At 50.0% G+C, this 25,566-nt stretch overlaps 9 protein-coding genes across 9 annotated transcripts; 6 read left to right on the top strand and 3 right to left on the bottom strand.

Annotated features, from left to right (window-relative positions):
* Positions 1–572: 572 nt before the first annotated feature.
* Positions 573–3,651, bottom strand: N7506_001121 (DDHD family phospholipase; the record flags this gene model as incomplete). Its single annotated transcript, XM_056950417.1, has 4 exons — positions 573–1,042; positions 1,096–1,233; positions 1,283–2,573; positions 2,629–3,651. The coding sequence occupies 4 exons, from the start codon at positions 3,649–3,651 to the stop codon at positions 573–575; spliced, it is 2,922 nt and encodes a 973-aa protein (XP_056816332.1).
* Positions 3,652–5,595: 1,944 nt separating this feature from the next.
* On the top strand, positions 5,596–7,600 carry N7506_001120 (putative FAD monooxygenase; the record flags this gene model as incomplete). The annotated part of the gene is made up of 2 exons (XM_056950416.1): positions 5,596–6,237; positions 6,296–7,600. The coding sequence occupies 2 exons, from the start codon at positions 5,596–5,598 to the stop codon at positions 7,598–7,600; spliced, it is 1,947 nt and encodes a 648-aa protein (XP_056816331.1).
* A 2,198-nt stretch (positions 7,601–9,798) lies between these two features.
* N7506_001119 (uncharacterized protein) lies at positions 9,799–12,492 on the bottom strand (the record flags this gene model as incomplete). The annotated part of the gene is made up of 1 exon (XM_056950415.1): positions 9,799–12,492. One exon carries the CDS (start codon positions 12,490–12,492, stop codon positions 9,799–9,801), a length of 2,694 nt encoding a protein of 897 aa, XP_056816330.1.
* Positions 12,493–14,440: 1,948 nt separating this feature from the next.
* On the top strand, positions 14,441–15,255 carry N7506_001118 (CXXC motif containing zinc binding protein; the record flags this gene model as incomplete). Its single annotated transcript, XM_056950414.1, has 5 exons — positions 14,441–14,475; positions 14,576–14,690; positions 14,749–14,814; positions 14,941–15,063; positions 15,115–15,255. The coding sequence occupies 5 exons, from the start codon at positions 14,441–14,443 to the stop codon at positions 15,253–15,255; spliced, it is 480 nt and encodes a 159-aa protein (XP_056816329.1).
* Positions 15,256–15,878: 623 nt separating this feature from the next.
* On the top strand, positions 15,879–16,430 carry N7506_001117 (small nuclear ribonucleoprotein F; the record flags this gene model as incomplete). The annotated part of the gene is made up of 4 exons (XM_056950413.1): positions 15,879–15,884; positions 15,995–16,032; positions 16,153–16,308; positions 16,364–16,430. 4 exons carry the CDS (start codon positions 15,879–15,881, stop codon positions 16,428–16,430), a joined length of 267 nt encoding a protein of 88 aa, XP_056816328.1.
* Positions 16,431–18,709: 2,279 nt separating this feature from the next.
* On the top strand, positions 18,710–18,955 carry N7506_001116 (uncharacterized protein; the record flags this gene model as incomplete). The annotated part of the gene is made up of 1 exon (XM_056950412.1): positions 18,710–18,955. One exon carries the CDS (start codon positions 18,710–18,712, stop codon positions 18,953–18,955), a length of 246 nt encoding a protein of 81 aa, XP_056816327.1.
* A 1,897-nt stretch (positions 18,956–20,852) lies between these two features.
* N7506_001115 (uncharacterized protein) lies at positions 20,853–22,394 on the top strand (the record flags this gene model as incomplete). Its single annotated transcript, XM_056950411.1, has 1 exon — positions 20,853–22,394. The coding sequence occupies one exon, from the start codon at positions 20,853–20,855 to the stop codon at positions 22,392–22,394; it is 1,542 nt and encodes a 513-aa protein (XP_056816326.1).
* A 552-nt stretch (positions 22,395–22,946) lies between these two features.
* Positions 22,947–23,365, top strand: N7506_001114 (DASH complex subunit DAD1; the record flags this gene model as incomplete). The annotated part of the gene is made up of 3 exons (XM_056950410.1): positions 22,947–23,042; positions 23,096–23,158; positions 23,207–23,365. The coding sequence occupies 3 exons, from the start codon at positions 22,947–22,949 to the stop codon at positions 23,363–23,365; spliced, it is 318 nt and encodes a 105-aa protein (XP_056816325.1).
* Positions 23,366–23,922: 557 nt separating this feature from the next.
* Positions 23,923–24,898, bottom strand: N7506_001113 (Rho4-like protein; the record flags this gene model as incomplete). The annotated part of the gene is made up of 3 exons (XM_056950409.1): positions 23,923–24,309; positions 24,357–24,560; positions 24,614–24,898. 3 exons carry the CDS (start codon positions 24,896–24,898, stop codon positions 23,923–23,925), a joined length of 876 nt encoding a protein of 291 aa, XP_056816324.1.
* Between the last annotated feature and the right edge of the window lie 668 nt (positions 24,899–25,566).

Genomic DNA, 25,566 nt, shown 5'->3' with positions numbered 1-25,566 from the left:
AACGTGTTGTTGATATCTGGAAAGAATTCACTTCTGTGCATCGTCTACACTTTCTCATCGCTATTGGCTTGTCTCTGCGAGGATTGTTAAGTTTCCTTCTAGCTTCTACGTAGTTACCTTCCGGCTCAAAGTGTAGAGCAAAAAGAAAGAAGAAAAAAGAACCCAAGCCTCCCCAGGGGACCTGTTGCCGGAATCGAACCAGGGGCTTCCTAGCAGGCAGACTAGCGATGTCCACTCAGGCATTCTACGCATAGCGCAGGGCCAACTCGACCAGGCAGGCTTGGACTAATAGCTTTGCTCCCCTGGGTTATTATATACTGGCTGTTTGAAGTACCTGTGGCCCTGGGGCTTCTGGATTATTGCATAGAGGCCTCATAGCCTGGCCCCATTACCTAGTCTATCGCCTACTTCGCATCACCTGGGTAGTCACCGAATTGATCACCTGGGCAACTGTTTTATAAGTCTTGATAGATCTGAAATTATCGAAGTCGAATATTACAACCAAATGTGGTACTCTAGTCTAGACAAGCAATTGCACCGAGATAAAACGCCAATCATGACAAAATGCAACCTCACCCCTTCGAGTATTTCCATCCTTTCTTCTTCTCCGCCCTGAAGGCAATCAATGTCCCTTCCCTTCCCTGCTTCCTCGCAATCTCAACAACAAGAAAGCGCACGAAATCACCCAGCGTCCAGTAACTGCTGTGTGCACTCAACATGTTGAGATATTGGATATTCAGCGGGCCACCACCACCAGAAAGGTAGTAATCGATTTGCCCATTATCGTTCAGGAGAAGCATGCGTTTCTCAGCTATTTCCTCACGGGTAAAGTCATGAGTTTCGAGCTCGACGTTGGATGGCAGCTTGGAGATGGCTGCGGGGCGGGTGGGGGCAGAAGCCATGAATGTTGAGGGCGTGGAGCTCCATCGGAAGACGCTACCGAATGATTGCCAGAATGTCGAGGTTGAACTGGGGATTGTGCCCATCTTGAGGGTGTTGGAGAGTTCGGAGTCGACTGCTGCGTTGACGCGGTAGGCGATAGCTATTGCATTTTAGGTTAGTGAGGGGATGCATTGCTAGTGGGGGTGCGCATACGGTCGGTTGTGTGCATTATATTGTACAGATTGTCCACGGCAAGACAGCCGTATTGTCCGGCTTCCCCGGCGACACCCCGGAGGAGATCATCACCGTCGCTTCCTGGCTTGCTTCTGCCTTTCCGAGGGAGCAGGCTAGCTATAAGATTGTTAGTCTCAGATCATGGCCAGATGGGTTGCGGTCGTACCCTTGTTCAGAAGCAGGAAGAACCCGGCCGGACTTCCACATAGGAACAGGTGTCTAGTGTCGAATTCAAATATGTCGCTATGCAAAGGAATGTCGGAGAAATTGAAGTGAGGAACGTGTGTTGGTTGTTGGCTGAGGATATCTACCGCCATGACGCTGCCCAGTGAATGCGCAATGAGATGTACCCGGCCGTTTTCTTGGAATCCTGGGTTGTTCTTGCACCAAAGACGATACACACGATTTGCTTCCCGTATGACGGCCTTGACCATCTTCGGCTTGTGGTGTGATAGATAGTAGGGGATATCAAGCATGACATCGCTGATCAATGATCGAATAGCTGGTAGAGTCTGAGGCGTGATATCGTCAAGAGAGAAGTGGTTGTTGGCTGGATCTTCAATGCCGGACTCGACATCTGGGTCATCTAGAGATAGCTTGGTGCGCCAGTTGACAGGAAGAACCATGATTCCTCCATGATCCTCGCGTACATGTGGCCACACAGGTTCGTTATTCAGCTCCATGTTGACCTCTCGCCTGAAGGCATTGATGGCGTGGGTGAAATGGAAACTTTCCATTCTTTCTGAAAGCTTTTGCCCGATCCCATGGATGACCAGAACAAGGTCTGTTGGGGGTGGACGCGACTCTTCCATCTTGCAGGCATAACAAACCTGTCCTCCGGGAACTGCAGAATCTCTTGATTGTGTCTTGCGGATATAGTGGCGAACATCGATGGGGTTGGCCTTGGATGGGTGAATTTGCTCCCATAGCTTCCTACTGAAGCCTCGGACCACGGGGGTTCCTATCTGTCGACCCTTTCTTATCGCACCCAGAGGTCGTCGCCCTCGTGAGGCCGAGGGCAGTAAGCTGGGTCGTAGCACCTGGGCATCAGTTGCGTTGATGTAGATGGCGCTGGAAGTCAGATATGGCTTAATACTCTCGGTTTGAAAGGCAGTGCCACCGGCAGCCTGGCTTTTATCAAACTTGATGGATTCTTCTGTGTCACCTAATGCGGTATCACCACTCGGATCATCTTGCGCGGTTGTAGGTCGACCGGTAGCGGCAGGTGGTTTGGCCCACAGTGGGTGGACAATCTTCATCTCGGCATCGGCACCGTTATCCACACAGCTGTTCAATTCATCTTGCCAGGTATCGGTCCAAGGCTTCAACTCGAGATATCCCTCTTCCAATCTGTTCGCCATCTCCGTTTCGACGGGGAACATCGTATTTTTGTAAAACCAAGTAGCTCGGACAACGTTAGATATGTCTTGCAGAGGACTCCAGTAAATTGGTTTCATCTGAGGGCCGAGGTTACTAAAACACATCACTGGGTGGGAGCGAATTGACGCTTACCTTTAGATTTGGCAATTCAACCAGATGCAGCCGGGAAACGCCGACCGGGATTTTTGACTGTGTGTTTGGCTCTTCTGTTCGATCTGGTTGTGAGTCCTGGGTTAGTTGATCCAGGCTGAGAGTTTTTCTCAGGTTCGAGGGCTTTGGTGCACTCCTCGGGGCACTGGCTCGCACATCAGCCTGCCATTCTTGGCCCCCTTCCCTCGAAGAGGTTGACTCGAACGATCGACCAAGAGGCGTATGGGACTGGGATACCGGAGCTCGTATGAATGGAGATCCACTCATACTTGCACCACGAGACTGATGTTCTTGCAAACTTCCCATCTCGCCGCCTTCATCGATATGCTCTGCCTCCAACAATGAGCTGCTCCTTCGCTTGGCTGCGCTGGACTCGTTGATGGATGAAGAACGGGCTCTTTTTCGGTCTACACTAATACCCGTAGAGTCGTCATGCCTTGCCCCATCGTCTGATGAGAAGCCTTCAGGTTCATCGTTGCCGGTTTCCTGTGCCCGCGTTGGGGCAGCAGTACTGGGGGTAAAAGTGACGCCGCTCTTGTGGCTGCGAGAAGGCAGCTCGTCCAGGACTGAAGAGGGATTACTCAAAGTGCTACCTCTGCTTTCCACCAGGGAGTGGTCTTGTCGACTGGGTGTCTTGCGACGCGGTCGAACATTCAATTCCGAGTCATGACCCGGCACAGCGATCCCGTGAGGTTGACTCGATGCAGTTGGAGTAGGTTTGCTGCTCTCTGCGTTCCGAGTCTTGCTTCTTTCTCTCAGATCGCTCCAAGCTTCTTCCAAGGCAATATTGTCCCTGGCTGAGAATGGCTTGGGCGGAAGTCTCTCCACGCCGGTTGCCTGGTTTGCAGGGGGCGGCAGAGGAGCTAGTGGATCATCGATCGGCAACGCTGAGATGTAAAAAAACTGCGATCGGATCTCTGGTGGTGAAGAATCTTGAAAATCGGCCCGATCATGCTCATCTACCAGCAAGCAGCTTGGACCGTAGGTGTGGATCGGACCCGTCATTGCGATGAGATTTCGAACGATCTCCACTTAGATCTTGGTGAGTGGCGCTCGATGCATTTTGTAAAACCCCCCAAAACCAAAATAGATAACAGAGGGATTGTCTGAGATGTTTGGAGTGTTTGGAATATCTGAGATGTCTCAGTCACTGAGAATATCAACGCCTTGGAAAAGGAGAGCGGTGACCAACACCCGTGATCCTCATGACGTCGCCCCACGTGCAATTTGCAAGCGCCGTTCTGACTTCAACTTTTTTGGCCAACCTCGCCATCTCGCCATCTTTCTATCTTTCAATCTTTCTATCCCTTGAATTAATTATGTTTTATGTCAGAAAATTACTCCGAGTTCAGAGTTCTCATCTTAATCTCTATGAATACTGATTTTCAACTCTCCATCTTCTGCTACCCTAGTATACATATATCACGAAAGCTTAATACACTGCAGCCTGAAACATTCCATCAGCCTCAAGGGCAATGGAGCCTCTTGTCTAGAACGTATATCAGTCAGCGGCAGCCTTATCATGCAAGCTTCTATCGGTCGCTCTCTAGTGGATGGATAATATGCCACCGTAGGTAGTATGTGGGGACTACTCCATGACGAGAAACCCATATCTGCAACTATTTATCGATCCAGCTTTCTGACTGAGATGGGGGCTTCATGCTGCGTTCTGCTCTCGGTCACGGGGATCTCGGCCTGAGGACGATTGATTATCCTCCTTGGGGTTGCCTCGTAGTCTAGTTGGCTGACACCTCGGGAGATCTACCCATCACGGGAACCTTGGAAGCAGTTTACTGACGCTGGTGTCGTTGGCCTTATTACCCCGGTACAAAGTAGTGAGCTGCGGCTGTGAGTTGAAGCCTGGGAAACCACTTGAAGGCTCTCTCTGAGGCAGTTCAACCATGTCCCGAGGCCTGCGTTGCCCTAAGCGACCCATCTCGTTTCTCTCCACTACCTAACCACAAGTCCTCGATGTCCATTTCAATTGATGTCCGAGCGTCTACAGACGAAACTGGGCTACACAGGAAATCAAAGCAGGGGCATGGAATGTGAGATTCTTGTCCAGATAGGTTAGATTTGAAATTGAGCAAATCAATAGCTCATCGGGTCAACAAGGGGGCAATACTTGGGTAGGAATAGCACCCCCAAGTAAAACCTCAGCCGACTGAATTGCCATTACCTTGACCGAGGAACTAGTGTCAAATTCCAAGGCAGATCAAAAGGATGCTCAGGCACGAACATGGCACACGAAATCGGGTTTTCCGGCACTGCAAGTACCAGGTTAAACTACCCGGGCAGCGCGGCAAAACAGATCTCAGGACCAATGATGTGGACGGGAAAGGGTTCTCGGATCCAGAATGATCGTGTGCAGTGTGAACGGAGGAAGTGGAAGAGAAATCCCGGGCAGGGCTGCCGAGGTGGAGATCACGTGGACTCCACTCCACCTACCGAAAACACTTCCGGGTGGAGTAGCGCAGGTGCTTCTCACCACTCACAACCAACTACCACCGTGGGCCACTACCGTTTCCATTTGTCCTCATGCCTCCAACACGGGGATCAACGACGGCATTATGACATTCCACACCCTAGCACTGTCCCCACACGACGCTTGTGTTTGTGAACCTGACAAATCATGCACAATTCTCTTTCTACCCGCCCTGATTGGCTACCCCCAGTCCCTCGAACCGGTGCTCCCCCACGATTTACCCGACTCTGAATGCCGTGGATGTTCTCCGTTGCTTCAGTCCAACACCCAATCTGCCCGCTTACCCCAGTTTGCCAATAGTATATAGGGCGAGTCATGGCCCTCGTTTTTTTCTCTTCTTCTCTCCGTATAGGATGATACTGTGATACCCTCCACCTTTCATTATAGTAAATACTCCGCACATATCCTCATCCTCCTCATATTACCTTACTATACCCACCGACCATCCGAATTCGGCCGCCAACATGGTTCAAGAGAACTATGACATTGTCATTGTGGGCGCCGGCCCCGTCGGTCTGCTCCTGTCCCTGTGCATGTCACGATGGGGCTACAAGGTGAAGCACATCGACAACCGTCCCGTACCGACCGCCACTGGTCGCGCCGACGGAATTCAGCCGCGATCCACCGAGATCCTGCGCAACCTCGGTCTCAAGCGCTCCATCATGGCCTACGAGCCCGCTAAGGTGTACGATGTCGCTTTCTGGGACCCCAAGGGCGAAGCTGGCATTGCCCGAACTGGCAGCTGGCCTAGCTGCCCCCGCTTCATTGATACCCGTTACCCCTTCACTACCCTTGTGCACCAGGGCAAGATCGAGCGCGTCTTTTTGGATGAGATTGAGAAGGCGGGTACCACCGTCGAGCGCCCATGGACCATCGTTGGCTTCAACAACGACGGTGCCAACGCTGAATACCCCGTCGAGGTCAACCTGAAGTGCCTGGACACCAATGTCATTGAGAATGTGCGCTCCAAGTACCTCTTCTCTGGCGAGGGTGCCCGCAGCTTCGTTCGCGAGCAGCTCGGTATCAAGATTCACCACAAGGACCCCATCGCCTACGTTTGGGGTGTTATGGACGGTGTTGTGCGCACCAACTTCCCCGACATCGAGGTAAGTTTCTCCAGGCAAATCGAATTCTGAACATGCAATCTAACAATTTGACGCACAGACCAAGTGTACTATCCACTCCGACGCTGGCTCCATCATGGTTATCCCCCGCGAGGATAACATGGTTCGCCTCTACGTTCAGATCGCTTCCTCCACCGATGCCGACTGGAACCCCCGCAAGACCGCCACTGCTGAGGAGGTCCAGCAGACCGCGAAGAACATCTTGAAGCCATACTGGATTGAGTGGGACCGCGTTGAGTGGTACTCTGTCTACCCTATTGGACAGGGTATCGCTGAGAAGTACACTCTTGATGAGCGTGTCTTCATGGGTGGTGATGCTTGCCACACTCACAGCGTCAGTTTCCCCACATTCTCCAAATTCTGCATACTAACAATCCCAAAGCCCAAGGCTGGTCAGGGTATGAACACTGCTTTCCACGATGCTCTCAACATGGCCTGGAAGATCCACGCCGTCGAGAGTGGATTCGCCGACCGCTCTACCCTCAGCACCTACGAGAGCGAGCGCAAGGACATTGCCGAGACTCTGCTTGACTTTGACGCCAGATACGCCGCCCTCTTCTCCAAGCGCCGCCCGAACGCTGGCGAGGTTGGCTCTGCCAGCCACACCGCCGTTGGCAACGCCGGCGAGGAAGACGAGTTTGTCAAGACCTTCAAGTCCTCTTGCGAGTTCACCAGTGGATACGGAGTGGCTTACAAGCCTAACGTCTTCACTTGGTCCCCCAACCACGCCGCCAAGTCTCCTCTCTTCCAGATCCCCGGTGTCCACCTGACCCCCGGTCGTGCCTTCACACCGACTACCGTCACCCGTCTCGCAGACTCGAACTTTGTCGAGCTCGAGCAGGAGGTTCCCACCAACGGATCCTTCCGTATCTTCGTCTTCGCCGGTAACCAGACTAAGACCAAGAAGGCCATCACCGACCTTGCCGCCAACCTTGAGAAGGAGCGCTCTTTCCTGTCCGCCTACCGCCGACCCGATATTGCCGACGTCTCCTTCTTCGAGCGTCACAACCCCCACTCCAAGCTCTTCACTCTCTCCGTCATCTACGCCGGCTCCAAGAACACCATCGACGTCGACTCCATCCCCCAGGTTCTGCGCGACTACCACCACCACCTCTACGCCGACGACATCCCCGACGTCCGTGTCCCCCAGGCTCAGTTCGCTGCCCACGAGAAGCTTGGTTTCGACGTTGAGAAGGGTGGTGTTGTTGTTACTCGCCCCGATAGTCACGTTGCCTGCACTGTGCAGCTGGTTGAGGGCACCGGTACTGTTGACGCTCTGAATGAGTTCTTCAACTCCTTCTCCACAAAGCCTCTGGGTCAGGACTCTCAGCAGAGCCGCCTTTGAGAATGTCGAAATGTTCATGAGTTGTAATTTACGTTGATGTACATAGCTTGTTTGATTCGTGCTTGATGAGCGATAGCTTGGGCATGATTGGCGTTTGTTTTGATTTATAAGAATAGATTTTATTCCATTTATTCCGGACTTTCATAAAGACTTCAACCCACCTACCGTGTTTGCTCGGGTAGTAATTTGATGATCACTACGGAGTATATCTCCCTAGCTTCAAGTTTAGCCAAGGGGTGTTTTAAAAGTACCTACTGTAGTGGTAGTGGGTGTATGCTCTCCCCATTATTGCTGCCCAAGTGCTTTCTTTTTGATACTGTCATCATGTCAGTTGTTTTGCTTGCTATTTAGTAGGCAAATCCCATAGTTCAGACAATCAAATCTTTCTTTCCCTTTGAAGCTTCCCAATTTCTCTCCCTTTTTGTATCCATTTTTGGCACCTCTTGCTTCCGCGTGAACAGACCTATTCTCTTGAGTGTACACATAAACGGTTCTCTTTCCAACTGCCTTTCCACCCGTCTTTCGAAACGTCTTTTCACATCATCACACCCCCGGGGAGCCATCCTTTCCCTATATAAACCCCCAAATCTTCTTCTTCTCTCTTCTCTTCTCCATCTCTCGTACCCATTGTCTCAATCCTATTCTCTTACATTCGCCTCATCTTCACCCATTCACCAACATCATTTTCTATGGTAGAACACAATGTGAACTGGGTGGGAACCCCTTCCGGGGCAGTACTTTGTCTTGGTCAGACATGAGACAAGACATGCCTGGCTGTCTGTTTTCAGAACTTAGAGACCGGTGAGAGGTATTTCCAGTCCATCATGATCAACATCACCAATACAGTATGTCTAACAAATTATGGATGTTAGATCGGAAAGCTCACTCAAACCGACGATCCTGTTACGGATAGCCCACTTCGCTTCCCAACGGAATTTTCCTATGACCTATTCCTAGTCACGAATCCTCGGGGGTCTCCCAAAAATGGAAGCGCCCGATCTCGCAGCATTTTCTGCAGGGATGAGGTACCTATGAGGACTTGTCAGCAGGAAACGCAGCCTTTTTGACTGCGTACAATTCCACGACCGGTGACCTGAACAAAAGGCGGTGCACGAATTGTCGAGAGAAGCCCGAAAAGCGATACATGAGGGTTCTCAGTACCTCTGGAACAAGCAGCACTCAAGTAGAGCTGTCTCGATTCTATGACGGGACACTCGCATTGATCCCTTTTATCTCTACTTTCATCGTGATTTCTGCCGGTCACTTCGGGACCAAACATATTTTTGTTTCTTGCACGAATCGCTCCACTCCTGTCATTTCTGCGTTTTGTTTGTGCCGTCGGGGGTGAAGCTCGCCCCTCTCAGGGCCACTGTGGCGGCGGAGAGTGAGATCAAGGGGATTATCTAATATTACCACGTGACTAGCGGGTACCTCGACTGCCCCTCATTTCCCTATTCTTAGCTAGTTCACCTCATTATCCAATTAACAACCCTTGGTCCAAAAACCCCTTGTTTCATCAGTATTGTACTAGCTTACGCTGGTTGTCCTTTCACTCGTAACAGCTAGTATCGCTCCACTCGGAAAGTGGAACTCGCACCACCCCTCATCTACCAAGTAGCGGACAACAAGTATCAGATCCCCAGTAGCTCGCCGCATGTGGTGGCTGAGCCATCTACCGAACAGGGCCTCGTCAACGCGACCCTTCCGCTGGGCTAGTTTCCCAATCCCGACGCCACGGCGGACCGGTCGTCTAAGATACAACGATGAGGAGGACTCAGAGCCACCCATGAAGAAGCCAAAGCTGGAAGAAAGCTAGTTGAATTTTGGTACCGTCGCCCAAAAAAAGTAGAAAACAGGAGGATGTGAAAAAGAAGGAGACCACAGTCATTACAGCAGAACGAATGAACACGTTTGCATCAACTAGCTTCCCCTAAAGTAACAATGATAACCTTGGAATGATTACAATATGGCTGTCTACATTCCCTGCAGATGGGATATTTTTTGGGGAATATTTTTGGAAATATTTCTTCAATTTTCTATCTGTCAAGTTCACTGTTGGCAGAGGTCTCGCTCAGTCTCCGGCTCTTGCGTCCTCCGACTTCACGTCCCCGTTCGCCAACACACTTGAATCTCCCGAACCAGCTTTAGCAAACTACCTAGCTCGAGGCCCTGCGATTGTGGCACCAAGTCGACAATCCTTAACCAGGGCTAACATCTCCCCGAACAACCAAGGCGCTGCGGTCAACGTGTCTGTTCTTCATAGCATTTTCGTTGTACAAACACCAGAGACCGAAGCTTCCACGAGTCATCCCAACGTTCAAACGATGTGCCGATCTCATATGACCCAAGGTATCGGAACGCACAAGATCGAAGATCACAAAGGGAGCTTGGTTGCCTTGAAATGTCTCAATTACGCAGATGCGAATATCCAACCACTCGAATTCACGTCGGCTGTCAACGCGGCGGGAGATCTCAGCCAGGTACTCTCTTTTCTGGGCATCGTATCCAACGAGAATGACAATGTCAGCGATTGGGATCGTATGATCGGAGACAAGGTCATAGACAATATCAAGACCCACAACCACATGTGCTCGGTTCGCCCAGGAATTTTTGACGCTGGTCTCTTGGCTTCTCGGTAGGTTCAAAAAGACAACGTTCGAGTTGACGTTGTACTTGCGGAAATTGTGTTCCTTGATCTTCGACGCCCATTCGAGTGGGTCCAGATGCTTTGCGTTCTGCGAGGATACTTCGTTGCGGTAGAAGAGGCGATTGGTAAAGTGGTGAATTTGACCAGTGAGCCGATGCTGATGGTCCAAAGTGAATGTTCCACAGCCGTTACTGATCATCCTCGACAACAATGACACCGAAATCTGCTCACGAAATGGGTTTTCCGCCGTGGTTGACAGTATTGTTGGCTGCAGCTGCTTTGGGTCGCCGAAAAGTCCAAATGCCTTCGGAAAGTAATACGTAATCAAAGGCAAAAGGTCAGCTTCCTTGCTCATCCCTGCATCGTCTATGAAGACCACAGTAGGATGAAGACCATGGCACATAAGCGGTGTGCCGAGAACAAATGGAGTCCCGACAACAATGTCCGCTTTGGCCATGGTGTCTCTTGCCAGCCGCTTCATGTCCGTCTCGAAAGCGAGCTCGTCTTTGTCATTGAGCTTCCGTTCTCCTTCCAACATAGCCAGGTGATAATCCACGAACTTGGGATATCCTCCTGACACGGCCCATGGACATCCCGGAATAATACCACAGACTTGGAGCATTCTGTGACCCAGGGAGTGGCCCATTAACTGAAGCCTGTTGTCATTGATACCTGGTGTCACAGAAGTAATTGAAGGGAGACATCTTCGGTAATGCTCCAGGACTTCCTTGAGAATTTTGATTAAGCCTTCTGCGCTCATGTCTTCTTCGACCTCTTGATCATGTTCGGGTTTTGCGACTCGGGGATACTGCTCGCGGCGAGTGTAACTCTGCTTTGCAATGAGCAACTCTAACTCCCGGGGATGAACGCGTATTATCATGATAGGCTCGCCAGTAAACAGATCATCGGCGGCGCGTTGTATCTTGACACAATTCTCGCTCGCCAAGAAGTTCGTTGGACAAGACAATACAACCTGCGGTTTGTGCAATATCCTCTCCGGTTCTTTTCTCACAACCCTGGTGCCTTTTTCGGATTCGTGGAAGGTTTCCATCCAATCTCCAGTTGCACCATCAGGGTGTACAGGATAGAACATCTTGGAACCTTTGAGCATCAACAGAGACAAGATGACCATCACATAGGACTTGCCACTTCCTGCTGGACCTGTGATGTTGAAGAATCGGCCCCGCGCGTTGGGCAGTTCGTCCATTATTTTTCGGATGTCAGGATTGACTCGACCTTGTGCAAACTTTTCTTCGATGAGATCCTTGTCTATGTCCCCCAGCAAATCAACTTGAGGAAGAGCCATTAAGTCACCACCAAGAAATTCACGGCATACTTCTGTGTTCGACCAATGTTGCAAGTCGCGATTGCATGCCAGGAATCGGTTGAAAGGTTGACAGCTCACTGAAATCTTGACCATGACCTTTTCGAATGGAGCATTTCTCAAATTGCTGGCAAGCTTGGGCTGTCGGGCACCGGGAGTCTCCTTTGATGGACGGTGGATGATCAAGGAGATTGTGTCCTTACGCGCAGCTGGAAGCGGTTCAATGACTTCTCCTGTCCATCGGTTCATGGTCTCAAGTTGCTCAAGTGTCATGAAATCTTCGTCGTTCTGCGCATCAGTTTCCGCGACCGAAGCCGTCAGGTCAGATGGTTGCCAGCGAATATGAACAGTGCTGCCCACTCGAAGGCCTTCAATCCAGTCCGGTATCATCATACAGGCCATGTAGGTACTAGAGTCCTCTCGCGAAACAGCAAAGACTTGGATTTTGGCTTCAAAGAGTTGGCCGTTCTCCACACGCTTCAACTCGTTCTCGTGTTCAATGATTGTTCCGTACCCGACAAATGTGTTGTAGTAGAACCAGTTGCGGAATCCGTAGTTCACTTCAGGTTTGACATAGGGGCGTTTTCCGGCAGAGGCGTAGTCTCGTTCCTGAAGAAAAGGCTGCCGGGGATGTCTGGGGAAGAACTGGGCCAGGGGGCTCTTGGATGATTTCTTGCACTCTTTCTGGAAATCTTCAACGACGCTCTGAAGATCACTTGCCCTCACCACAAAGTGAAGACATTGCTCTTGATAGAGTTTATCGCGTATTTTGTGGACTGTTGTGGTCTGATCCCCATATATCCTACTTTTGTTGAAGAGACCAGGTCCAAATCGGGAGGCGCCAGGCTCTAGGACAATGGCAATGACCCAAAGTTGTTTCTCGGAGACCAGTTTATCCACTCGTCTTTTTTCGAGACCCATTGTGTACAGCTCACTGAACACCTCGATTTGTTCACGGTGGGTACTCTGTGAGTAAACTTCGTAGAATGGCAGAGGTAGATCATCTGTGTAGTTCTGTGTGAAACCGTAATCAGCAGAAGCCTTCGGGGGTGAGATGGAATATCTCAACTTACATGACTGGTGGGCATTTTTCCGTTCGATCCTTCAACCTTTGTATCGAGAGACGTATTCTAACTCATGTCAGTCACTGCGAGCCAGGTTTGCATGGCCGTGGAATAAAAAGCTTACGCTGCGATCAACGATCCGTAAGGCTTCCAATGACTTGATTTGGTCATAGATCATCCGGAAGAATATGTGCGCCGGCTGCTTCTCACAGGAGACCGTCCCGTCACGCCACTTGATGCTGAGCCCAATGTCAATGCGAGGCTCCACATACTCAGTTGAAAAGTCAACTTTGAGTCTGACACTTTCAGCAGCTTAGTTCCAGACCCCCAGCTGGCTTGATGAGGTATCCAGAAGAACACATCGAAAGACATTGAGTTTGACGGGCTCATCATCTACCCACATCGGGCTGGATGCTTGGTTTCCTTCAGACATGACGAAGTCCTGTACAAATCTAGGAACAACGATGCCTGAAGGAAGGCAAAGGGATAGAAAATGCAGTCAAGGTGCTTATGTGAAAGATTTGAGAAAATAGGAGAAGAAAATAACAAGAGAAAAGGAAGAGAAAGGTGGAGAGAGGAGAAAAGAAAGGTGGAGCAGAAAAGAAAGAGGTGAAGAAGATAGGGGGGTGGCAGACGTAGGGCGAAACATCAACACAAGGTACGACCGAAATGGTAAATCGCAAAACCAAGTGTCAAGTGAAAATGGTCAGCGAAAAAGAAAAACGCGGGCTATTGAAAGGGCATTCAAAGGTGAGGTTCAACAGTTTGGTTATTAGGCAACTCCGGCCCTAGCACATCCTGGGAGGTTCTGCAACAGCGAGTGTGAGGCAGCCACAAGAGGCTCGTTTGATGTTGGAAAGGGTTGAATGGCAAGGTTCAGTGGTTCAGTTATTAGGCAGCTCCGGCCCTAGTACATCCTGGGAGGTTCTGCAACAGCGAAGTGTGCGGCAGCCACAAGAGACTAGTTTGTTGTTGGAAAGGGTTGAATGGCAAGGTTCAGTGGTTTAGTTATTAGGCAGCTCCGGCCCTAGCACATCCTGGGAGGTTCTGCAACAGCGAGTGTGAGGCAGCTACAAGAGGCTATTTTGTTGTTTGAAGGTTGGCAGTGACAGAATGAAGGTCGGTAGTGACAGAATGAAGGTCGCTAATGACAGAATGAAGGTCGGTAAGGATAGAGTGAAGCTTGGTAAGGACAGAAGGATTGTGGTGAGTGAAGGTGGGAGATGGAGGTGGAGAAGAGGAAGAGGAAGAGAAAAAGAAAGGAGGGAGAAGAAAAGGAAGAGTGAGGGAGAGTGAGAGTTCCAAAACAGGAAGGCACCACTCTCACTCACATTCTGAGCTCTCTCCAGTCAGTAAAATTGCTGGAAGTATACCTCTCACAGCATCCAGATCTTCAAGTATTGCTGCTTGATCCACGTTTCTAAATCCTTTCTACGGGCTTTTTGTGGCCGAGTGCTACTTGTACTCGGTGTTTCTGAGCGATTCCGATATGGAACAACATTTGATTGCAGCTGTTGTATCCTTTTGAAATGCATACTATCATGTCTTCCATGCTTGGCATAATTATTGATAGTCTCACCGTGCCTCGGTAGTACCAAAGTGGGACCCAAAAAAAAGCGCCATGACCGGAAATCGAACCCGCGTCACCTTTTCTCGGAGCACTAAACTGAGATGGGAAATATCTCGAGTACCAGGCATAATGCGATTGCATATCGACGAGTGTAGCTGTAAACATTTTGCATCTCCACCCCGCATCCCGAGGTCAACTTTACTTCGTCCTCGACAGCCTCCATACATACTTCAAGATGCCTGCTCTTACTGTCCAAGCCCAGCTCGAGGGGTAAGTTGATACCTGTCTGGCCGTGGAAATTTCAGGCCTCCCCGCCCCACTCCAATTCCAGCGAGTGTCATACGAATCATCAGCTAATATCAAAATCCAGCGTCACTGCTCTCCAGCCCACTGATACTGAAGAGAACCCTTACTTCTACACCTTCAAGGTGCAATGCACTTCTTGTCGTGAGACTCATCCCAACTGGGTCAGCTTCAACCGCTTTGTATGTCTGACTTGTTCTCATTGTCTCCCTACCCTATTTGTCTAACGGTGATTACTAGGAGGTTCATGAAATCCCCGGCAGCCGCGGTGAAGCCAACTTCGTTTGGAAATGTCGTCTTTGCACGGTAAGTTCTTGCTTTCATCCTGTTCCTGCCGATGGTTGGCTTTGTTTTTTAATCAAAACAATCTATGGCGTTATCAAAATTGATGAACTCTACATGTTTCTTGAGCTTAAACTAATGATCATGAAGAAAACCCACACTGCGTCAATCACCAGTGGACCGAAAGCCTATGAGACCCAGGAGAAGAAGACCAGCCAGAAGGTGATCGAGATGGACTGCCGCGGCCTCGAGTTCACTGAGTTCAAGCCTGATGTGAGAAGATCTCTGCTAAGGTAGCGAGGAGTTTACTGACTGATTCATCAGGGTGAATGGGAAGCCAAGGGTGTTGAATCCACCACCACTTTCACTGGCATCGATCTCATGGAAGGCGAGTGGTTCGACTATGATGAGAAGAAGGGAGAAGAAGTCAGCATCATTGAGATCGTCTGGGCTCTCAGCCGTTAAATTCCCGCGAGGTGATCGGATGATGGTGGCCCATTCTTGAGTTGGCATACTCTATCAAGACCAAGGGTCTGGGCTTGAAACCCCTCATGTGTGTCGATGGAGGAGTTCTGGAGGAAATCGGCAGATGAGCGTGATGGGGCTGCCTATTGCTCAGAGAGGCTAAAGTGGGACAGAAGTCACAGATTTGTTCAGCAAACAGCTATTGCATCTCTGGAGGGCGTGCTTTTCGATGTATTACTATGATATTAGCTGGTTGTGACTACGATGCGGAGTATGGTGGTGAGAGGGACACGGTGACGATGGAATGAGCAATGCAATGAAAATATTTATTACCCAAAGAATCAAGGCCAATGTGAACCATTAGCACAACTCCGTAAAGCATCTCACGACGTGAAAGCCAAACATGGCCATGGGAGCTGCCAAAGGCGGTCAGATAAAACGATCGCTCATTGGCCAGATATCACCGCCCGTCCAGCTCACATTTTCGCGATGTCGCCAACTCCGATATCCTCGCCAACTTGCGATTAGCAGTCTTGCACCAGGATCCTTGTTCTTTCTGTTTCGACCCTCCTCCATATACCCCTTCTCTACACACCACTCTTTCGAGTGCAACCACATTCACAATGAGTGTACGTCTCCCCTCATCCACAGCCCGGCGTCGAGCTCAAAGGCATCCATCATATATCCAAGAGTCACGCCTGGTTGCAAATGAACCCAATTGCTAACTTGAATCTCACAGTTCCAACCACTCAACCCCCGCCCATTCCTCCAGGCTCGGTATGCTCCCCCACCCCAGCCCAATCCAATCGGCCCCGTGAAGCAATCCTCAGCCCAACACCCGCCTGGCAGATCCTCACATGCCATGCCATGCAGTCTGCTAACCTAACAATTCTACAGCGTCGGCACCGAAGTCCTCATCCGCCTCAAGTGGGGCCAGACCGAATACAAGGGTACACTCGAGAGCATCGACTCATACATGAACGTTTTGCTGCGCGACACAGAGGAGTTCATCGACGGCAAGCCCACCGGAGCACTGGGTCTCGTTCTGATCCGGTATGTGAAGCTTCATCACCTTCAAAATCAAAATCAAATAGCTAACCGGGGACAGATGCAACAACATCCTCTGGATGGGATCGGCCGACGCAGTGGAAATGACGGACATGGAATTAAAATAATAGACAGTTCGGAGATGCGATGCATGAGGTTGTGAGACTGCCGTCGTTCTACGAGGTAGAGCGACAGAGCGGTACGAGTACAGTTTCTCCCGGTCATATTCCTACGGGTCGTGGAGGTGGTGCTAGGACGGAGTTCCCCAGCGCCCAGGTACGGCGTCGATACGATTGGCGAGAACGTGCACAGATGATACCGAGGACCGAGGCGGAGTCCGATGTTGGGTTCACAATTCAATTATCACGAGGCGTTTTCTTGTTTTATGGCTTTTCAACGTGGTTTTTTGTGCATGGCCTCTTGGGCCGAAAATCGAATCAAATTACTGTTTTGCTCGATGAGATATCCTTGCTGCCTTGTCTGGGGCTTGGAAGCTTGGGAGATTGGAACATGCCTTGCTTTCTTTTGTCCCTGAAAAATACGGAGTATGTACTGAATACTTGTAGTGAGGCATTTTGGTCGGCCAAGGCTGACATCCGCTGCGCCATCGCAGTGCGACGAGTGTATCGGAATGACTCGATCGGAGGCGCAGTGATGATCCGTCCAACGCCATTTGTTTCATTCTACTCCGTAATCGATGGGAGAGATAGCAGTGGCGGGGTTTCTGGTCAGGTAAGAATTGAGCTGCAATTCGAATTGACGTGTGTGCTGTGCAAAGTAGGGACCCGATTGTGGCAAAGAGATCGCACGAGTCAATCGTCAATTCCATATCGGCGCAACGTAAGTGTTCTGTTATCACAAATGAGACCCCCGGTTGGATCTCCACTGGGGTGGGCAACAGAATTCATGTGGAGAGGTGGTCATATCGCACATCCATTGAGGTTCAGCCCTGGAGGGCGGTGCGGAGAGGCTCATTGGGGCGAATCCGACTACGTACACCCTCTTCGATAACTGCCTATCCCTCGCGTTCCAAGGATCTCTGAGTGACTGGTCAGGACTGTTGTTACGAATATGTCTTATTGGATGTTCCCAGTGCCGATTTACCGGAGTAAATAATGTAGCACGTTGAAAGGGTGAAGGAACTATTGCGTCCATACAGTATACAATGTGAGCTGTGGCGGATTCGTTCTTTTTATAGAAACAAGACTCTCGCCTCCCAGTCCTGGAGCCGATCGTTGCTTACATTGTAGGAACCCTGAACACCTACGCAAGACCCGTGAATTTGGATAATAAAATAGGGTAAAAGCGCCTGTGAGCAGAAAACTCTGCCTTCGACGTCATGGTGCTTAAAGGATGGAGGGAAGCATCCACAATCGCAAGCTAGTTGTAGTAGCGGACTATCGTAGCCAGTTTCAGAGTAAGCGTCTGAGCGAAAGGGAAAGAGGGGAGAGCATACGGGCGGAGTAGGTAGCTGAGAGCAGAACGTCCTCAGAGCAATGAGCATATATCAGCATATGATAGTTGCTCTAAGGCGGTCCAAACCCCAGAAGTTGCTCAGTTGACCATCGCATGGGCCACGCAAGTGCTCCATCTAGGAGATCTGGTACGAACTCCCGGTTCTTCACTGCTAACGGTCAATGGTCAGCGGACGCCACCAAATTGCTGATCATCACCGCTTGTGGGGGGTTAGCATCCACTGCGAAGAACCCCGTAGGTCAGAGGCCAGTCATATCTTTGCCGAAAGGGGACTCTGGACTCTTACGGAGTCTGTACGTCTGAATATTGTGGGGTTCCTAACTGAGGGGACTCTTAGGGGTGGCCTACTTCTCTGTGTGTGTTTTGGGATTAATTTCCCTTTGTAGTCTTTGTACTCCCTGCTCGTTGTCTCTGTTCCTTTGTGCTTTTTTTATTTATTCTTTGGCGGGATTTAATTAGCACCTACTGCCTAGTACCTACGTGGACTCGTACGAGTCTCCCTCAGAAGTCCGATATTCAATATTTAGTCTAATTAGCCCGTGGACGAATCTTATAGTCGGACTATCGAATCACTTCTCCTCTACTCCCCTGATCTTCACTCGGGCTCCACTGCAGGGCTCCAGACTGGCTTCCTTTTTGCATACGCTGGATCGGATCTCATTTCCATCCGTACTGGCTGTTTTTCTATTTTTTTTTTTCTTCTTTTAAAGAAAAGCCCCTCTGCCCTCGACCCTCTTCTGCCAAATTTCTTCCTCTCGCTCAAATCCTGAAACACCCAAGCTCCCTTCTGCAAGCTCTAGATCTGCGACGCTCTTTGTCTCATTTGGCGCTTGCACCTACTATACAACACCCTCGTGACCCCCCGCCAAACAAACCTATATCGGTCTGCTCTCTATATTCTCCTCTCGCTTTAGCGCATCCTTCGTTCAAAATGCGCGATACTCCATCCAAGTTCATCGAGATCCTCGATCCAAAGGACTCGCATCTATCCGACTCAGACGTTCGGCTCGAGGACGTCCTCGCCGACCACGAAGCTATCAGCAGTCGTCCTCGCTCTTCCACAATCTCCTCTACAAAACCAATGGACAAGGACATGTCGCGCGCGAATTCAACGTCCCCGACACCGCGCTGGAAACGTCTGAGCAATATCCTTGTACAACCTCGTCGCAACTCTTAGCACTGCGATCGCATTATGGACTGGCAATTTTATGAATACATTCACCGCTGTGTGGATGCAAAACGACTTAACGAATTGAAACGAGTGGGCAATGTTACGGCTATGATCTGGTTCGGCCCGGGGCCGTTTGTTGGCCCCCTTGACAAGGATATGCCCCGCTTTGATGACCTGATGAATGAGTTATTTTCTTTTCTCTTTTTTTTTTATTATTTGGCCTGGGGTTTAGGAGTGGACATTGGGAATTGACTTGGAATACGATTATGAGTGTCGATGCTCAGTGACTCACTGGCACATGTATATAAACCTGAACCCAAAAATGGAACTATCAAGACCTAAACTATCCTGCTTTTTGGATTTACTGCATGCATTATGGGAGACCTATTTCTTGGTACCCGTTGCATAGACCCTTGGTAGAGTCCCTTTGTCGATCCACTGTTCGCCTGTTCGCCTCCAGGGCTGTTCGCCTGCAGCTCATGGTTTCTAAATCTAAACCCTACTCTGTACCCAAGCCACCGTCAAAGGAATCGCAATCCTACCTGTCCACCGAATCAACCACTCAGGTCAGAAATTAGCACCTGTCGAGTACCAAATCCAATGTCTTAGACCGAAGTATCTTCACCGTCTCCCGTTATACCAGTGGACCCTGAACCCTGGGAGAGGGGTACATCGGAGGTGGAACGTTTGTGCGACGCCTAGGGCATTGGTGCATTTTCATTTTCATTTTCGGAAATTGGAAAAACGCATCGCAGTGATACGGAGTACTATCTTCGTTCTCGAGCTATGACCGTAACACAGGGCCAGGTCTTATTCGTTGCTGTTCTTGGTATCGGTCTTTGTCCCTGCGCCGGACCATTCCGACCTTCGGCCCTTGACTGGTCCTTGTAGGGCAGCGCAAAAAGGTCGGATCTGGCTATCTTTCGGGTTCTGAAAGGGACTGTCTCAAGATAATTCTTTGAATGGCTGGACCGTCGTCGGGAGGACGTCTCCGTTGCAGAGCTCTTACCCGGTCCAGACTCCAGGTACACTACTCTGTATATCATCCTGGGTCAGGTTGATTCGGCCCGATTGGGTATTCCTGGGGTGCCCTGGTGCGCATTGGTCCAATGGACTTTCTTTCATATCACATGTTGTGTTGCGATAATACTTTGCCTAATATTGACCAGGTACACTGCATGGGCCCACAGGCGACGACCACATCACAACTATAGCTCCATGATTCATATTGGATCGATGTGCTCCGTACGGAGTACAGAGTAACTAGGTACAGGTACTTCTGTACTTGTGTCTGTGAATGGAGGGGTAAATGAGCGGAGAAGCGGTGGATCGGTAGGGAGAGGAGCTAGATGCGGTTCCTGCATGCTACATTGCTCTAGGAGTCCTCAAACTCGAGTCTTCACAAAAAATGCCCCAAGAGCTCCCCCACAATGAATGTATGATTGTGCATAGGAGACAGAAGCTCGAGACAAAAATAGGAACATATCTATTTGGTCCTACCTGGGCAAATTATTCCGATTATTGGAGATTCTGAATCACACATGGCACGGCTCTGAAAGATTCCTCATGATTCATAGATCTCACCTTGGACCCATTTCTCCACGTCAACGACAGAGCAACGGCCTACCCTCATTACAGCTACATGTAGCTCTCAACAAGAAGGAGATCACAATGCATACCTACTATCGGGACTCTGGTCTGCATTCCCGCCAACGTCTATGGAGAAAAAGCAAGCAAGGGTTCCACCCTTGCAGAGACCCCTTTCTTCGAAATCTCGGCACTTCCCTACGATCTGTCTTGATCTCTTCCCCATTGCCGAGCGAAGCTTGTACATCCGATCGATGGACCCAGAACCCACCAATTCGCCCTTTCTTTGAGCAACCATCGGCCGCGGCCGCTCAATATGATCTCCAACCAAGATACCGAGAAGGCAACATGGCGAATGATCATGCTCGCAATATGGGTATCCATAGCAGTATTGATAGCATCTTTCGACCAAAGCTATGCCGGCACTGTGTTGATCATGCCCTCTTTCAAAACCGCATTTGGACATTGTGAAATGACCCCCGATTCTTCAAGCCCCGAGTGTACTCTCACAACATTGAAACAGTCAATGGTCAGCATCACAATTCTTTTCCAAGCGCTTGGAAGTGCTACCACTGGATTGCTGGGCTATAAGTTCGGCCGCAAGACTACCATACAAGTTGCCTGTGTGCTGTGCGCGGTCGGAGCTGCTGGTATGCTTGGGACTGCTGGCAACTTCCTCCACTATATGGTGTGCAAATGTATCAGCGGTGTTGGGATAGGACAACTGCTCGCTTCAAGTATGGTGTATGGCTCTGAATGTGTTGCTGCAAGCAAGCGCGGCCTCTTGCTCGGAGTCTTCAATATCGGGCTTGCACTAGGCAGCGTGAGTGCCGCCGCGGTGTGTACTGGATCAGCGACCTTGAAGGCAGATAACGACTGGCAATGGAAGACGCCTATTGCTTGTCAGATCCCTCTCGCGCTGATCCTCGGGTTTGGGACGATGATGTTCCCCGAGTCGCCGCGGTGGCTGCTGGTGAGGAAGAAAACTGAGCAGGCTCGTCGGTCCTTCGCTGCTTTCAAATCCTTGGAGCCGAGCTCAGCTGAGGTGACGGCTCAACTGAATGATGTGCAGAGGCATCTTGATCTGGAGCAGAGCTTGAGTCATACAACATCTTGGGTGGAGATTTATCGAGGTCTTGATCTTCGCCGAACGGCTATCTCGGGAATGACACTGTTCGGACTCTCCATCACTGGTATCCAATTCGTCTCGCAGTATGCAGCTCTCTTCCTCAGCGGAGTCGGTGTCAACAATCCATATCTCATCAACACCATCGTTGGCCTGTGTATCTTCGCTGGTTCCTTGATCGGCCCACACGCCCTCGAGTACGGCGGAAGACGGTTCTCGCTGATCTTCGGCTATATCATGATGGCAGTTTGTATGCTAATATTGTCATCCGTCAGCACGGGTCTTGGACCTAGCCACCCGGTAGCGAAGAAAGTCGTCGTTGTCTTTCTTTGTCTTTGGGCTTTTTTCTTTGGGGGTTTCATCGGATCAAGCGCATGGCTGTCCTCGGCAGAGATGCACAGTGTCCGGCTTCGCACTTACGGTCAGGCAAACACGACCTGCCTGTATGAGATTGGGAGCTTCGGAGCTGCCTTTTGGACTCCGTATATGCTCCACCCGAAATATGGCAACATGGGTGCCAACGTCGGGTACTTTTACTTTGGAGTCACCGTTGCTGTTTTGATACTCTCGTATTTGTTCGTGCCAGAAACGGCTCGGCTGACCCTCGAGCAGATTGATGATCTGTTTTTGCGCGGTGAAAGGGCTTGGAAGACATCTATGAAAGGGAATGCGACTATTGCCAGTGCCGGCTTGGATCAACCCCTCATGGCCGAGCGTCAGCAGCTGGAATGAGTGCCTTCCATGCCCAGGTGCTTGTCTATAATTATTATATCCTTGTAATATTTCTGCTCAGCTCCAATTTTATCGCATGCTCAATTTGTGGGCGTTTGCGTACTCTCGGGCGGTTGGCATCAAATTCACAATTTGTATACATCAAAGCCAGGATTCGTATCAGTTCGCTATATACTCGAGAAAGTTTGGTGTGTTTATATAGAACCTTGAAAGATGACATTAGTGAGCCCATTCCGATGTCAAAATATTATAAAGCGCAAAATAAACCTCCAATCGAAGTAGAAGTTAGAAAACAAAGAGTTACCCAGCTGGATCAAACCAACGGAACCGGCAACTGGCGAATCCCTCCAACCCCACCTCCCACCCGCGTCAACAAATCGAACACCGCACCGCGTCTGCCCAAGGTGTACTCTGCACAAACCCGATTCCAAGTGTCAGCTTCATTTACAAGAAGCTTCAGCGAAACTCTGCTTGCACCACTACGTCTTTCAGACTGCAACAGTCCTCAAAAGTTCCTGCGAAGTCACCCACCACGGTGACTACAAACTCTACATGGCCTGGAACCAGTCACACGCATCTGGTGATCGCACCGCATCCCCAACAGTCTTTGAGCAGCAGCGCGAGGAGCTCGTCAGGGAAATTGCAGTGGTGAGTGTGCTTGGTCTTAGTCTTGGCTTTGGGGAGAAAGCTAACACGAGCAGGGCATGGAACAGGTACTTCAGAATATGAACCGGCTGAATCGGAATCTGGAAAGCGTAATTGCGGTAAGCATCAATCATTTCCTGTGAAGGATTGCTGGCTGATAGGACTAGGTGGGCAATGAGTTTAGTTCTGTGGAGGCTCTGTGGTCTCAATTTGAGAACTTCATGGGTCGACCGGAGGAAGAGGTTGAGGAGCAAGGGAAACGGAAGGTCAGTGGGAGTGAAGCGATCAAGGACGAGCATGAGAGTAACTCGGCAGGCATGCAGTGATGGTTTGAATTTCGGTCTGCAGGACGGGTCTCGGCGTCTGTTTTAGTCTTTTTTAGATACCAAGGATACTTTTAGAAATCCTACATTTACACGTTTACACGATTACAAGGAGCGGAAGAGAGGTAAAAGAATTGTTCAAGTAACACATACGCTTTCGCCAACGGAACATATCAGACATAGACGTAAACAAAACACCAGATCCATGCAAACCAATGGAAAAACACAGCGACCCGATAAATGTTACGGGGACGAGGGTCATCAAGCCAAAAAAAAAAAAAAAAACAAACAAACGTGAAATAAAGGAAACAGCCTCCAGCAAAAGAAAAAAAGGGAATCGCAAATCATAGTAACCGTCGCGCAGCGTATCGATACATGAAGAGTTGTTGTTGTTGTCGTTTTTTTTTTTTTCCGAGTCATGTCCAGCTTTGTTCATCTTACAGCGACATGTCACATACACGGGCGCGCGGCAAGGAAGCCGACGAAGCAACCAGGCTTGTGGTCCGGCCAAGCAAGAAAATAAGGGGGTCGTGAGTGCAAGAAGAGCGCGTAGAATCAATCTAAAGGATCTTGCAAGTGCGCTTCTTGATCTTCTTCCCGGGGCGTGGGCCACCACCGGAGGGAGCAGCACTGGCTTTATTAGTGCGGCTGCTTTTACCGCCGCGGCCAGATGTCTGTTGAGTCGAGTAACCTTGTTCTTCGATGGAGATGACCTGGTCCACGGCTTTTGAGAAGACTTCGTCGACGCCGCGCATCTCTTTACTGCTGCATTCGGTGTAGCTGGCGCCCATGCGCTGGGCAACGTTCTCGCCCTGTTCTGGTGTAATGGGCGTCAGGCCTTGTGTCTTCAGGAGTTCGATACAGGTCCGCTTTGTGCGGAGGTCAGACTTGAGACCGACGAGGACGATTGGGGTGGTGGGGCAGAAGTGTAGTACTTCGGGGTACCACTGTGGAATGTTAGATTTATTCAATTGAAATGGAATGTATGGCTCACCTTGTCGACAACATTTTCCAAGGAAGCGGGGCAATCGATAGCAAAGCAGACAAATAGAAGATCGGTCTCGGGGTAGGACAGTGGTCGCAGACGATCATATTCTTCTTGTCCAGCAGTATCCCAGAGTGCTAATTCGACAGTCTTGCCTGTGGCTCGATGTGTTGTTTGGGTAATGTAGTTTTCAAACACTGTGGGGACATATTTCTATATGATTGATTAGCGCCAGAGGCCTCCCATAAGCTCTTGATGCGACTTACCTCTGGGAAGTATCCTTGGGAATAGCTGATCAACAAACACGTCTTACCACAACCGCCGTCGCCCACCACGACAAACTTTTTTGAAAAGGAGGGCGGCTGGGTGATATTTGTAGCCTCGGACATCCGTCCACTGGAAACACTGGTGTTGGTGCTGGCGGTGCCGTGGCTGATACGGACACTGTCACTGCGTGCTCGGTTGTGACGAGGAGTTAGAGATGGAGGAGGGGTTGCGAGAGAGCGGCGGCGTGAAGCTGCATAGTATTGTTCGTCGTACATAGAGCTCATGGTGGAGTGCGGAATGTTGACCCCTTGATAATGTGATGAGTGACAGGTGGCAAACGGGAGAAAACGGTTAACGGTTCACAGCTGAGTGCAAAACAGTTGACAGTTGACAGTTGACAATTGACAATTGAGAACGAGTTGAGAGGAAAAAGGAAGATAGATCTAAAAGATCTAGAGGATCGACCGTAGTGTGAAGGTGGAGGGTCTGGACGAGCTGTGTTTACTTTCCGCTGTCATAGCAACGGCCGCGTTTATATGACGCCAGGGCTCCGCTTTCCACGATCAAAGCCTTGCTATCCTGTCACTTTCTTGCCCTGATTGCGGCTATCCCGATCCTGTTTCTTTTCTTGGTAGTGGCTCCGCTTAATTAATTCCTTTTCGACTCCACTGTTCAGCTCGAACCGGATCGACTTTATGTTTACGCCCATGTGATTGTCGATCCTGAGGCTTTTATTGTTACTCTTGAAGAGTTGAATCTTTTTGAGGCGAATATCCCTGAGCAAGTTTGTAAATTGGACTGCCTTGGCGATGTTGGGAATTCAGCGGTCACCAAAATAGTATATCCAAAACGGTAGCTTTGCCCTAATTCTGCATGTCATGCCCCAGCTATGGAGTCCCGGGATTCCCCATCTTTTCCAAGGTTCTCGCCTCGAAAAGCCCCAAAATCCTGC

This window comes from Penicillium brevicompactum (genome assembly GCF_028827555.1).
Source record: "Penicillium brevicompactum strain IBT 35665 chromosome Unknown utg000001l_segment0_segment0, whole genome shotgun sequence".
NCBI classification, from domain to species: Eukaryota; Fungi; Ascomycota; class Eurotiomycetes; order Eurotiales; family Aspergillaceae; genus Penicillium; species Penicillium brevicompactum.
This window is presented reverse-complemented; position numbering and strand designations above follow the sequence as displayed.